This window comes from Octodon degus, unplaced genomic scaffold (assembly GCF_000260255.1).
Source record: "Octodon degus isolate 3935 unplaced genomic scaffold, OctDeg1.0 scaffold00036, whole genome shotgun sequence".
Lineage (NCBI taxonomy): Eukaryota > Metazoa > Chordata > Mammalia > Rodentia > Octodontidae > Octodon > Octodon degus.
This window is the reverse complement of record NW_004524612.1, coordinates 16053846-16068523: the sequence shown is the minus strand read 5'-3', so window position 1 is coordinate 16068523 and position 14678 is coordinate 16053846. Positions and strand designations below refer to the sequence as shown.

General features: G+C 46.2%; 1 protein-coding gene across 1 annotated transcript in view; it reads left to right on the top strand.

Moving 5' to 3' along the window:
- Positions 1-8851, top strand: part of Pinx1 (PIN2/TERF1 interacting telomerase inhibitor 1) — a 78290-nt gene extending 69439 nt beyond the window's left edge. Inside the window, exon 7 of the mRNA XM_004630757.2 lies at positions 8159-8851. Coding sequence (XP_004630814.1) covers positions 8159-8668 — 510 coding nt within the window. The 3' untranslated portion in view covers positions 8669-8851. The remainder of the gene's footprint in view (positions 1-8158) is intronic.
- Positions 8852-14678: the final 5827 nt, after the last annotated feature.

Sequence of the window (14678 nt, the reverse complement as noted above, 5' to 3'; positions counted from 1 at the left end):
GCACTTGGCCATAACTTGCAGTTTGAGATACAACAGCAAACTAGCAGGAACTTTTTTTCCTTCTTACACTTATATTGATAGAAGATTCATTTTTACTGTGGAGCTTATCGACCTCAGCAATTTTCTTTCCTTACTGAGCGAAGAACTTTCACCTTTTCCATTAAAGAGTGTCTTGGCATATCTGAATTCCTAACATCACTCTTCTTTATGCTTTGAGGGTATTGTTAAGAATAATAAGGGTTACTTAAACACAAGTGTGATCTTGCAGCAGTTGGTCTGGTAACAGACACTGTTAGAGTCATTCACGTGCAAGTAGTGTATACAGCATGGATACGGGACAGCGGAATGAGAATGTGCTCTAGCAGTGGTAGAGAAAGGGATTTTATCAGAGTGGCAGGCAGTTTAAAATTTATGAATTATTTCCAAAATTTCTCATATTTTCAGGCTATAGATGACTATGGATATTGAAACTACATCTTAGTCTATTTTCTGCTACTAAAATAGAATGCCTGAGACTGGGTCACTTACAAAGATCTTTTTGTAAGATCTTAGAGCTCTGGAGGCTGGGAAGATCAGTTTCAAGTGCCAATGTCTGATGAGGGCCTTCTCTATCCTTACATAACACATGAGAGAAACAGCCTAGGAGTTCAGATCTGCCTTCTTAGAAACCCACAAATCCCATCAGGCCCTACCCTCCCTCCCTCCCTCATCCAACCCTGATTACCTTCCAAAGACCCCCCAACCAGAGAATGTCAACACAGGAATTTGAGGGATTAAGTTTCACTTCCATAAAACTAGGGGACATGTTCAAACCATAGCACCATGAGAAGTGAGACCATGAATAAAGGAGACTGCTCTGTGTGTACACACTCACGTGTGTTTTGGAAAAGGATGTGATGCTTCTAAAGTTAGCAGTCTACTACTTACAAAAGCAGACCATAGCTTATAAATTCATTCAGTTAATACTTAGTATCCATTATGTGTACTTGTGTAAATAGATAAACTTTATATTGGAGAAATTCAAAACTTTGTGGACACATTTGGAATTAATATAATTTTCACACCATCAGATGTTCTTTTGATCCTCCACCCCAGCTACTTAGAAGTGTAAAGATAATTCTTACCCTGTGGGGTGTGCAGAGAATAGGCCCCGAGCCATGGTTTGTCCGTCCATTCTGCGGAGGGCCTCAGGGAGTCCATGCAAACTGGGTATCTGATGTGGGCTGCAGGCTCCTGTGTTGTTCACACGTGTGCACACATGTGTAATTCCTCTGTGTGTGTGCCAATTACTTGCAGCACAATTCTTGTTCCATTGTCACGGTTTTGATTTTTAGCACTGCTTCCAATCAAAACTCTAGTTGGGGTTTCTGTTTGGTTTTGACTCTTGCGTACTTGCTAACACTGAAAGTGATTATGTCTCCCTGACAAATTCCCTAAGGCTGGTTATTACTGAGACTTTGTGTGTTTAGCCTAATTTCAAAGGTGAGTGATGGATATCTTTTAAAAAGTACAGGATTTCACAGTTGGGTAAACTTTTTCTGAGAGCAAAAATAGCTCTTTGCCGGAAGAGACTGACTGCAATTATTTAGAAACCATGAAGGAAATGCAGGAAACCACGAAGGGTCATGGCAGACAGGGAAAGAAGTGCCACGATCTCTGCCTGCTGCCTAACAGCGTAACACTGTCGCCTTGCTGACCTTGGCAGCAGACTCCGTGATGACTCCCTAGAACTAGAAGCTTTCCTCGCTTGTGTCTTCACACCACGATCTCAAGGAGGCTGCGTCTCACAGCTTGCTGCCAGGGCTCTGGTGGAACTCCCATCCGGCTGCGTGACTTCTCCACCTTTGCCTCCTGTGTAACGTAGGTCTCTCTTGCTCCCCAACCTGTAAGATCAGGTCAGCCAATGTAGGCTGTGGCTTCTGTCCAGCCTGTTCCACAGAAAGAGTGACAGTTCCATAGCATCTTGATTTTTCTAGGCGACTTACTCCTGGAAGATGACTGTGGTGGCAGGTAGAATAATAGACCAGAAGAGAGATATTTGGATCATTTGATCCAGTTCCTATATATTGCTGAGGGCCACAGAATAAAGTGTATCATATCCAGTGGAATCTGTGTGTTCCTTTCAGTAGTTAGAGAAGCATTTTGCTTCATGAGGCAAGGTCTTGGAAAGACTCTCTACTGTAAAATGCAGATCTCATTGTTCTTACCCTTAACATTAGGTCTCTCTCATGTTCCAGTAGATCTATGCCAACAAAGCGAGGCCAGGTTACAATGGGTAACATTGGGAGCTCGCACCAGGCTTGATCCAGGCAGGTTTCATGTCTTATGCTTTTGTTGATTGTGCAGGATACTTTTGTTCTCAATAGAGCCTGGGCTGAATACCGAGGAAGTAGGTCCTGTCCTCAGGAAGCTTATTGTTTCCCTGGTGATATGTTTGCAAAGCAAATGATAGCAACAGATAATAGGAGCAATTAGTTGCTGGTAGTAGGAAATAACCAAGAAAGGATGTCCTGCTAGGAATCAGGCTTGTGGAAGGAAACAATCTTGAACTTGAGCTTCAAAAAAGTGGCATGTGAGTCTATGATTGAGGGGTCTGGAACATTCCAGGCCTGGGTGGTGAGGTTCGTTGTACACTGCCCCTTCTGTTAGAGAAGTTAAAGTACACAGACAGCAGACAGTGGGACCTCACAGTACCATCATCCTGATAAGTCACTGTACACCTAAGTTTATCTCTGTCCAAACAGGTGGGTAGAGTTTTGGTCTCCAAGGGATCTACAAGACATAATTTGGGTTTGTCGGAACTGTCCTGCTAAAACGATTGGGAAATATAAAGAATGTTCTTTCGAACTACATGCTTGCCAAGCTTTCTTAACCTCTCACAGAGTAATCCAGCACCCTGATGACAGACAGGCTACAGGGGAGGTGAGCGCTGGTTCATCACAAGCAGTAGCCATCAGAACTAATAGCTGCAGTTACTAAACCCATTGCCCTTTAGCTCTGGGTGTTTGCTTTTTCTTTGATGAGCAAAGCTCATTGAAGGGTGACTGTTGTGGCATGACCTCTGGCCCTTCCCATGTAAGTCAGAGAACTTGCACCACCCCATCACTAGTGAGCAGCCCTAGCCTAGTAGACAGCCCAGCGAGCTAAGGCCTTTGCTTCTGACTGCAGTACCTGGGCAGGTGTGTCTGTTGTGAATCACACGTGGGGCGCATCTGCTCCAAATGCCGCACTGAGCTTTCTCAGCAAACTTACTCCTTTCTCTGCTGCAAATGATACTGATAGCTTTCTTCTGAGAGTGATAAAGAGAATCTTTGAACATTTTACTGATATTCCATCTCAGTATACACATCCAAATGACACAAGAGCAGAGTTCTCTATAGTGAAGCTCTGGCACAAAGCATATCAAGCTGCCAAGATTCCAGATAGGTTATCTAAAAGAAACAATTCATCTTCCTGTGAATGCTGGAGGAAAGTGGACATCTGTGGTTTAGAATGTTCTTCAGGTATCTGAGAAGGTTGTGGTGTGTATAGTTTATATCATAAGGGCCTTTTTCTGCAAGGTCGTCTTTTGCATCTGCTGTCTTTATCACTGATTCTAAGTTGCTGGAGATGGTTTAGAGATTAAGATTTTCTTACTATGTCTGCGTACCCCTTGATTCCACCTACTGCTAAAGGGAAAACTGCATCAACAAGTGCTGTGGGTGGACTACGACCTGAGTAAGATAGTCTCTGTATTGAAAGTGTGCAGGTGAAGGTTATCCAATGTCATCCTAAGAGGGACCCTGGCCTTGTATAGAAGGTTGGACTTGAGTGTGTGCAGTTGGGCTTTGTCACGAGAGAGTTCACATGCTAATTTGGCAAGTTATTGAGCCAAAGCCCCACTTTAGGGTCCTATTTACATAAATTGCAAACTAGGTAAGATAGGTTTTTTTCTCTCTGTTTTTAAAAAGTAGTCTATCTCTGACAATTTTTCTCCCTGAAACTTTCTGCACTACTCAAAGTTGAGCATGGAACTTAATCCCTGATTTTATAATTATATTTTGTAGGGCTGGGGTGACTTGTAAAGAGAGAAAAGCTGACAGATGAGACCACCGCAGACTAGAGGTCAGGGCACCATCACGGAGGAGCGTGGCTGTATCCCTGACACCGTGGGGCCATGGTCCACTCCTCATGTTTCTGAGCCTTGGGACTTACAGATTCAGTGCTTCGAGTCTCATTTCTGCACTGCACAGTGGAGAGAATGTGGCTCTCTGGGCTGTAGTGAAATCGTTTAGGACGCCCCAGGATGCTGAGTACCTGGGGCTTTGCTGGTGGCTGTCTTCTCCAGTGTGTCACAGATGGTCTTTCGGTGAGCTCAGCAATCCCAGCTAGCTCTTCTTGCTTCAAAGTCCACGCTCTGCAGTGGAAGCAGGTCCCAAGTCATCTGCCTTCTGGTCCATAGAGCACAGGGTTGGTTCTATACAAGTTGGGGTCCTTGTTAACACTAGGGTAAAATCAACCATCCAAAAAATTTAACACATCAGACTATTAGATTAGAATCAAAGATTAACCAATCAAACTTTTTTTTTTTTTTTTTTTTTAATGTGGACTGGGAATCAAACTTGGTACCTTGTGCTTGCCAGGCAGGTGCTTAAGCCACTGCTGAGCTATATCTCCAGCCCCAAACTTTTTTTAGAACAGTATAAGCTTTCATTTTATATATTTTTTTAAAGTCACTACTAAAAACATGTAGAGAATATCTCAAGATTCTGTGTTTGCACGTGTATCTTTTTTAATGAACAGGAAGAATAGTGCATATATTACAAATGTTGGAATTGTGATTTTTAAAGGTTTGCTAATTCTCCAACCATTTGTCCTCCCATTCACAGACCCTTCCTTTGAAAAGCTCCTATCTTAAGTGTGCGGCAGGGTCCAGGGCACAGCTAGTTAGGTGTGGCACACCCTGCCTAGAGCTCTACCATGCAAGAGAGCAGCTGCCAAGCCAGCACCATCCCTAGTCACAGAGAGCTGGGATCCCTTGTGGGCTCTCCCACCTCTCCCTGTCCCTGAGCTGCAGAAAAGCTGTTACCAGAGAGCTGGTAGAGCTTGGTATAAGAGCAGCAGCTGAGGGATTTGGGGCTGCAGAGGCTTACAGCTGCGATGCCATCTTCACCTGTTCATTCCTTTTAGAACTTCCACTGTCCAGTTGCAACCTATTAGCATCAGTAATATTTCCCCCACCTGCAATCTACCATTTAAGAAAAAAACTTAAGTAAGGTATGTGAAGGAAAAGTAGAGATTTTAAGCCATGTGACATAAAAAGAGAACCCTCAAAAGTGCAATGTTGGAATTTAGACTTCCAGCTTCTTACATCTTTGTTTAGAAGGCTGTGTTGGAATGTTTTTCCAAGATTGATGTTTAAAAGGGATTCCTATTCTAATTAACAGTCACTTCAAGGTTTGACCCTTACATTTTAGCTTCTATATAGCAGTAGTTCTTTAAGATGAATTCTTAGGTTATTCAGTACTGAACAGACTTTGACTCCTCCTGATCTCCTGAGTGATACACTGGATGTGATCTTTGGCCATAAGCGTTCTTGCAGGTGGTGAGTAAGCTTGTTTGGAGGTAGAGTGCAGCCATATTACTAGTCACCTTACTAGGCCTGAGAGTCACAGTGTTGTTTTCCATGATCCGGGCTCAGCTTGCAACCCATTTACTGGCCTCACCAGGCCTTCTCTGCACTCTGTACTGTGGAATGATTGTCACCCAGTGCACAGGGCTCTGTAGGGACCAGTACATTTTAGTCCTGCAATGACCTTAAAAGGCACCTAATTTAATCTGTTTATATTACTTGATTGGGTAACTCAGGCCCAAAGAGGCCTTGGCATTTACTTAAGGACTTCCATTAGTTAACATTCTCATCGTTTACAAAGTAGTGAAAGTTAAACTTAAATACTGTACACTTTTTTGAGGTTGTGTATGTGTTTAATGGAAATAGAAGATGCCAAGTTGTCTGTTGCAAAATGTTAAAAAGTAACAGCTCTTTTTTTCAGTACTTGTTCATATTATAAAAGAAACCAGATATAAAAAGTGCTCATTTTCTTAAAAACATGTATTTTTCATATGATGCTGTGACCAAGAATATAGAATAATTATAATCTCAGTAAAGCTGCATTTCTGATTTCAAGTGTGTGGAGTGTGAACCCAGGGCCGTGCTGCAGCAGAAGTCGGATTTTCAGCGTGCTTATCCTTCCTCTCTGTGGTTTTCTGCAGGGATGTAGTCCTGTAGTGGGAAGGTGGCTGCCCAATCTTGAGCCACTGTCTCAGCAAGCAAGTCATTCTGTCCACCCCTCCCCAGAGATGAACAGGGTTGGGTTTGGGCCCGTCCTTTGCTTGTCCCCCCAGTATTGTAGGACTCATTAGCAGCAGCCTATTTTTTGGTAGAAAGATGTTCTGAATCCAACAAGTGAGTAAAAATGGTCTTGTGTTTCCTAATAACGAAGTGCATGACTAATAGCAGCAGTCAGTTCCTGCTATCAGACTGGTAAAAGCAGGAGAGCATTTGCTAATCCATGAGTGTGGCCCGGATATCTGAAGGGTATGACTTGAACCAAATTTCAAACTCATAAATACACTGCAGAAGAGGGGCCAGCTCGCAACAGGCAGCTATCGCTGAGACCTGTTCCATAACTGGGCCTCCTGCCCAGGGCCCGTGTCCCTGTATGACTGGGGTGTGTGCCCTCATGGGAGGCAAGATGTTTCTTGTCCATCGTCTGTGATTGACTGGCTAGTACAGAGAGCCTTGAGAAGGCATTTCATCCTGCTGTGCAGCTTCAGTTCTTGGTGTATGAAGAACAAAAAGACAGAGTGGTCTGGTTTCTGTCTCCCACAGCAGCATTTTTCTCCCAAAATTACCTGATGGGATTCCAGAAAAAAAAAGGGAATGAATGCTAATAGATCATTTAGTCTTCTTCCCAAAGCTTAGTTGTTTATCCCGTATGTTTTACATTTTATCTTTGAAATTTCAAGTTTTAAGGCATGACTTTGTTTTTTTGGACCAGAGGCTAAAATACAAGGCCAGTTTTGATTTGATAAGTAGTGATGTTGGAAGTAGCGTTTGACAGAGTGGGGCAGCAGCTACATACGTTGTCTGTGATCCTACTGGAATTTCACACAAGATGCTGCTTCTCTGAGAATTCTACTGAGCTTTTTTGTTTTGTTTTTATCAAGGGAGAGCCACTAGGTCAAGAAAGCACAGGGTCCATTTGTATGTGCTGAGTTTGGGTGGCTGAATTAGCTACATAAGCAAAGCAGCGCCAACTACATTCCCAGTAGTAGTTGAATCCTGATCTGGAATCCATGCGGAGTGGCTGCACCTGATGCGAGTGAGACAGAAGTCATTGCCCATGTGGGTTAGAGTCGGCTCCCGTCCCACGTGGAGAGTTAGCCTATGATACCTGTTTCTAGGTCAGCACACAGATCTGTGTACTCCATAAGGGAGTTGAAATCACTGTCAAAATCACAAGGGCTGGGAGATAGCTTGGTGGTCTAAGCACCTGCCTGGCAAGCTCAAGGCCCTCAGTTCAATCCCCAGTACTCATGCCATTCTTTTCTTTTCTTTTTTTTTTTTTTTTTTCTGAATGTATTTTATTTTATTTATTTATTTTTTGGTAGGACAGTTTACTCGTGCTGAGCTGGCCACTGAAATTGGGTGTGATAGCGCATACCTGTAATCCCAGGATTGGGGAGACTGAGACAGGAGGATCACTACCAGGAGTCTGAGCTGTGTAGCAAGACCCTGTACCAAATAAATAATTTTTTAAAAGTTAAAAAAAAAAAAAACACAGAGCTCCAGAGTTTCAGTGACCCTAGTTTTATGGGAGACCCTGGGGACTTGATCACCATTTATAGCATTGTTCCTGAGGAAATGTTTACACAGAAATCCATCTAGGCAGCTTGCCAGCTAACATCCTACATTGGCTGCTGTCAGTCCAGCTACGGGCCCACCTGGTACTCAGCCAGAGGGTGTGCAGCTGCCTTGCCCTGTTCTCTTCAGCCTGGGCCCAGCAGCAGGGAGGAAGAAACAGGCAGCTGGCTCTCAGGCTGTCCTAACTGCATGTGCTGTGCATGGAGTCCTGGCTGCTTGATGCTTACCACTTTCACCTCTCTCCCCACGCAGGGTGAGTGCAGCCCCGCCACTGAGAACAGAAGTGAGACCTCCACCACAACCACCAGCACCTTCACCATCCAGGAGTACTTCGCCCAGCGGATGGCCCAGCTCAGGAGCAAGCCACAGCATCCCGCCCTTGAGCCTGGCCTCTCAGAGATCCATGTGGGATGGAAAGGGGGAAAGAAGAAAAAAGGAGAGGCAGCAGATCAGGACGTGGAGAATTACCTCCACACCAAGGCCAGGCAGCCTAAAAAGACAAGGCGGGGAAAAGAGGAGAGCCAGGGATGTATGGCCAAGAAGAGAGCCCAGGCCCAGTGGCAGCCTGCAGATCCCCATGGGGATGAGGCCACTGAGGACTGCGTCCAGGCCTCTGGTGACCAGGAGTGTGCCCCGAAGCCCAGAAAGAACAGAGCAAAGACAAAGCTGCCACGGCCAGTAGAGGTAGCTGTCGAGGCTGCACCAGGTGAAGCCCCTGTTAAAAAGAAGAAGAAGAAGAAGAAGAAGAAAGCTTTCACATGAGGTCTCTCCAGCCAGGACCTCCGGCCACTAGGCTGTCAGTGCTGCCCAGCAGACTCTGGCTAAGTCAGAGCAGAGTCAACCCATGGAGCTGGGCATAGCCTGAGTGTGCCGGCAGGTGCCATAGCTGCCTTCATGCCTATCCTCCGGATCTTGGCTCACATAACAAATAAATCCTTTTAAACTCTGAGCCACTCACATGAGTGTATTCATACACACAACTGTGTGCGTGTGTGGGTGTCGGTGTGCTCTGGCTGAGACCTCCCTTGGGAGCTGGGACTTGTGCTTCTTCCTGAAGAACTTGGTCTAATTAAGGGATTAAGAGGCAACAGCTTGGATTCAGTGAGTTCCTTCTGTTCTATAGCCAACTGCACCCCTCTGCCAACTTGGAATTAGGTGACTGCACTCCCGGGTGAGGGGCTTTGGTGTGTTGTACTCTGGGTTTGCTGGAGCAGCTGTCCTTACTGGGTGTCTTGGTCACCTCAGGCTCTCAGCTGACACCTCTGCTGAGGACAGTCACCCTCTGTGGCTCTGCTTTAAGTGTGGTGTGAGGCCAACAGGTCCTCAGAAGGATGCAAGCACTGTGAAATCAATAGTACCTTGAAGTCAGTCTCTTCTTGACTGAGACTGCCTGCCCAGAGCTCTTAAAGATATCTGTCTATAGCAGTCAGAGACACTTTTCAGCCCTGCCCCGGCTGGAGGCTGTGCTGTGGTCTGGCCACCTTCACCGGCTGCTAGCAGAGCAGTGCAGCCTCAGCCCCTCGCCGCGGTGATGCCTCCCCTGCTGCTTTCCTTCTGTGCTTCCTTCTTTTCTTCCTACCCTGTATGCTTTCATCCCCTCTTGCTTGCTCTTGTTCTCAGTTCCCAGTTCCTCACTGCCCCTGCGCCACCTCCCTGTCCTGCTGAGGCATCTTGTACCTGTGCCACTGGCCCTGCAGCAGACAGGGTGAGGCCCTGGCTGGCATTGTTCACTCAGTTTATAGATCACTGCTGGTAACAGGAAAACTCAAGGCACACTCTCATGACCTTTTGCCCTTGATTTTAACTCTCAAGGTCAAACATGACATAAGCCTAACCTCAACAGCCTTAAACCTGAGAGAGAACACCATGAGCATTTGGGTTAAGTCTGTAAGTACAGTGAATGGTGCTATCTGAAAAGACCCCCACCCCCACTGCACATGTACACACACACACACACACACACACACACACAATTCCTGGGCTCAGCCTGGTCTCTGAATTTTATGGTCTCTCCAGGTGTAGAATCCCAAGCTAATAAAGCCCCAGGAATTATGCAGTCACTTTCCTCACAGAGGGCACATGCCCAAGCTACCTCTGCTTGTCCCATCTTGCAGGTGAAACTGGAGGCCCAAGAGGGAGTGGGAATGCATGAAACCCAGGGGCACTGTCTCCCGTGAACAATTCCTTTCTGCCTTGTATTGCATTAACTTTAACTTCTCCATCAATAAGGAGAGCTGGCCACTGGTTTGCGTGCATGAATGTCATAAAACAGGCAGATGCTGTGGGGATGCAAAATCTGCAGTAGCCTGAGCCTGCAGAACTACAGCTTGTACAGAAAGGATGCAGGTGTGGCTGGAGCTGCCTTGTGGGCTGGAAAGCAGGCTCCTGGACCATTTTAACAGGCAGTATTCTGAGAATGAGGTACAAGTTTAACTGTAGAGAGCATTTGATTTGAAAGAGGGGGAGCATTTTCTCTAGAAATCCTTAGCCCTTCTCCCCCCACCCCTGCCAACTCTTAGCTACTTTATTGTGGATCAGAGCAGAAGTTGTAACAGTGAAACACTCAGAATTGCATTTCATAGGCCATGATACTTTTGAAATTGTTAGCACAAATGAACCATAGTTTTTGCCTGGAATTATCTGACCAGGTGGAAAATACATCAGTTTTATGTTCTGTGCTTTCCTTGGCATCCTTCAGTTTGAAGAGGAAAAACAGGTTCCCAGGAAAAATGTCCAATGAAGAGGCTCCTCTGTATTGTCTTGCAGCAAATTTCTTTCCTCTTCTATTAATTTTAATAGAGTATTAGAAGATGAAGTCTTATCCAGACATGATGGTACATTGCCTATAAGCCCATCTCGCAGGAGGCTGAGGCAGGAGGATTGTAGTGAGTTCGAGGCCAGTCGAGGCTGTATTGTGAGTTCAAGGCCCACCTGAAATACGTGAGGAGACCCTGTCTCAAGAAAGAGGAAGCCCTACGTGCCTGCCCTTATTTCAGACACTTGAAATTGATCAACTCCTTGGAACCCTCAGACAATCCCAAGAGAGAGCCATCATTACAATGCCCTTTACAGATGCGTCTCTTCTAGCATCTACAAGTAGGTTGATGCTACTCTGTGGACCCACAAAGCTCCAGACCTCTCTGCCAGTCAAACTAGCTCTTCGTCCTCAACCCAGCCCTTTACTAGCCTAGCAAGGTTCCGTGTTGCCAGTGCGCATGTAGGTGCTGCTTCCGCGCAGGAGTGGATCTGGAAGCGGCTGGCAGATTGCAGGTTTACAAGTAACTCTAGTGGTGTGACTCGTGTCTGCTGTAGAAAGCACCTTTGGGAGCACTGTGCAGTAGACATGCTCGATGGATTTGCTTTTCCAACCTAATTGGTTGGTTATCTGCAAATTGGGTAGGGAGGTGCCTTAAAGCCTGTTTGCAAGCCTAAAAAAAAAAGAACTTTTAAGTTTTAGGAAATACTGATGCTTTGGGAAGATAAAACTCAAATGAGCACTTGTGTCTAGCACAGGTCATACCTCTGCCTTCCCTCCCTCACCTCTTCTCTGAGTGGCAGGCGCAGGCCAAGACCTGTCTTCTCAAGGAATCAGAATCCCAGGAGAGTTTCGGCAGTCTCCGAGTGATCTCAGCTCTTGATCAGCAAGCAGCGGCTGTATTTAGTTTTGAGTAAGAACTTCCTTGCCACCGCCACCCTGTTTATCTCGAAGCTTCTGCAGCCTCTGCAGTTTGGAGCCTGTTGTGCTGGCATGTGGAGCCCAGGAGGTCAGATTGGGTGCTCCAACGAGATTTTATGGTGATGGGTTATTAACAAGCAAATTAGTACCATCTTCTAATGAAGAAGGTGACTAAACTCCTTGCATAGAAGGAAGGACACAGTCTATTTAGGAAATACTGAATATACTAAAGTGACGTGAGAGCTGTCCTAGAACAAGTAAGCAAGAAAAGGCCAGTGAGGCACTGCAGACTCCAGGCTACATGGATACAGATAAGCAAGGGAGGTGAGCGGGAGCTCCCTGCAGAGCCCTGAATCTGAAGGCCACTTCCTCCACCTCAGTGGTCGTGTGATAGCAGCAGTGAGTTTTAAAGGGAGGGAGTTGCAGTGAGTTCTTCAGGGGAGGGAAGAACCAAGTAATTAATTACATCTGAGATGTTCCATATTTTCTGTATTGGATTTCCTTTGAAAAGGAAAGGTACATGGATGATGAAAAGCAATTATTCTAAAAACGCTTGCTGAGCCTCAGCTTTGGGCTATAGGTGAATTCAAGGTGGAGTAACTCATACATTATGGAATCTACCCACATCTGCATCCCACCAGTTTCTGTTCATGTAGTGGGCCACCGTGTCATGGAGCAGTCTCAGTGGCCTGGCCTCTGCTTGCCTGCCTAGGGATGTTCCAGCCCCCACTCCCACTCAGCATTCGCCAGACTTGCTCATCAAGTTGGGCTGTAAGCAATGAGGACTGCTAACTCATTATTTGGCTTCACCCTGAGGTGCGCTTCCTTCTGAAATCTCCCTTCATAACAGCATTTCTAACTTTGTTTCATGAGTGAGATGGTGGCACAGGCATTCCTCCATGTGCGAGCTTTTGCCTAAGCCAGAAGCTATGTTGAAAGCAAGAACCAAGTTCACTTCCTGTGCCCATGTCACTAGCAGCCTTGCTGAGGGAACAAGTTGTGGAGTGGGAGGTGGCTTACCCATTTCATGAGGGACACCCTGAAACTGATGAGACAAAAACAGGTAATAAAATGTTGATTTGTTAAAATTTTCCACTCACGCCTTCAAAACTTGGAGAGATAAGGCTGTGAGGAATCTGGGGTGAGCTTGGCCCCTGGGCTGAGCATCCTCATCTTTTTCACCTTCCAGAGACTCCCAGGAGGCTTGTCTCCCAGCTTCCAGCCATGCGCCCTTCCACTGCCCTCAGCCAAGCTTAAGGAGGATGCTAGAGGTCTTTGAGTTTTAGGTCGGAGATCTGTCCTCGCCTTTGATCTCTGTTCTCGGAACGACATGGGTGCTCATGACTGGTGTTTCTGCTTCCTTGTAGACGATTCCCAGATGTGCCTCTCTGTCCCCCTCTGATCTGGAGCTTTTATCCTGCATCTCCAGCAGACCCCACAGAGGCCCTCAGATCAGAGGGTCACTAGGAACTCTCATTCATCTACCTCCCATGCCATGATGTTTTTATCACAGGCTCTCATTCATAGTGGCTCCAATATTAAGGATCATTTTCAGGCCGGGGAGGTAGCTCAGTGGAATAAGTGGCTGCGTGACAAGAGCAAGAACAAGATCCTGCATTCAATCCCTGGTACCACAAAAAGTTTTCAGCAGCACAGCCTAGTTAAATGTCTGCCAGCAGTGCACAAGAAGCGGATCACTGCCCTCACAGCTCAGGGCTTCTTACATTGTGAATGCTGCCCTGGCTCACGGATCTCGTGCCCCTTTGAGCCCTGTTGTATTCCACCAAGTCACTCCAGACTCCTGCTCCCATGGGCCACCATGGCTCCCGTCCCTCTGGTCCCCTAGTTGCTACCTTGGTTTGCCTGTGACTGTGGGTCTCTGCCATCACCTCCTAGTGGGCTTCCCTTCACCCACTGCCTTAGAAGCACTGTACCCTTCTGGATCATCGTAGTACTTCTGCACCCATCCAAGTCTGCCATCATTACAAATTTTTGATATATCACTGTCTCCATTTCACCCTGGATTCTATGAAGACAGCATTAATCTCTATACTTGTAGCACCCAAAATTAAGCCTTGCACAAGTAGAGCTCTTAAATAAAAAATGAACAAACCATACCTAGACAAGAATCTCCTCTGAAGGCCTGAATTATATCCCAGATGATGGTGTCTCGCTGTCACTACACCTCTTCTTTAGGGTTCCCTTCAAATCCTGTCAGTGAATCTGGTAACTCTGAAACCTCCACACCCAGTCTATTTAAAGGCTTGATTATCAAGTTTTCCCCTAGGACCTTCACTGGTTCCTGGGATCTCTTGTGACTGTAGGTCTTTATACTTACAAATCTCTTACAAGGGAGAGAAAAGAAAAAGAAAACTGCCCTTAAGACTTTAAAGCATAGAAACTATACTCTGCGTATTTTAGTAGTAGATGCATGTCATACACTCATCCAAGCCTACACAATACAGAATACCAAGAGTGGGCCTTAATGTCAGCTATGAACTCTGGATGTTCATGAATGTGTCAGTGCAGAGTTGTCTATTGTAACAGCTGCACCACTCTGAAGGAGGTGTTGATGGTGGAGATGTGTGTGTAGGGATAGGAGGTATATAGGAAAATCTCTGCACCTTCTTCATTTTGCTTTGAACCTAAAGCTGCACTAAAGTCCTAGGGTGCAGTTGGGATCCCCGTCGCAGGGAGGTGGCTGCCATCCTGCAGGTGGAGAAGGCCTGACCTAGTCATCCTAGTGCTGTCCAGAGACCTCACAGTGCTCTCGGGCCTCTTTCACATGCTCCAGTGACTAGCACTCAGAACAGAAGGGCTCAGCCTGACACAGGAAGGTGTGGCCAGGTCATCCTGAAGACAGCAGAGTCCCAGGAAGGCTTAGGACTGGCTGCTGGAGGTGGTAACCTGGGGGCAGGGCTGGGGCTTACTTAACACTGACTCAGACTTCTCTCAGAATTGTGAGGTGACAGCCTTCACAATGCTTCTCTTACCTGGGACTCCTGGGCAGCCCCAAGTTGAGCAAGTTGTTGCAATTTAGCCTAGAGGGATTGCAAAACTCTGTGATGGGACACTGCCCATCTGAGATGAACAGAT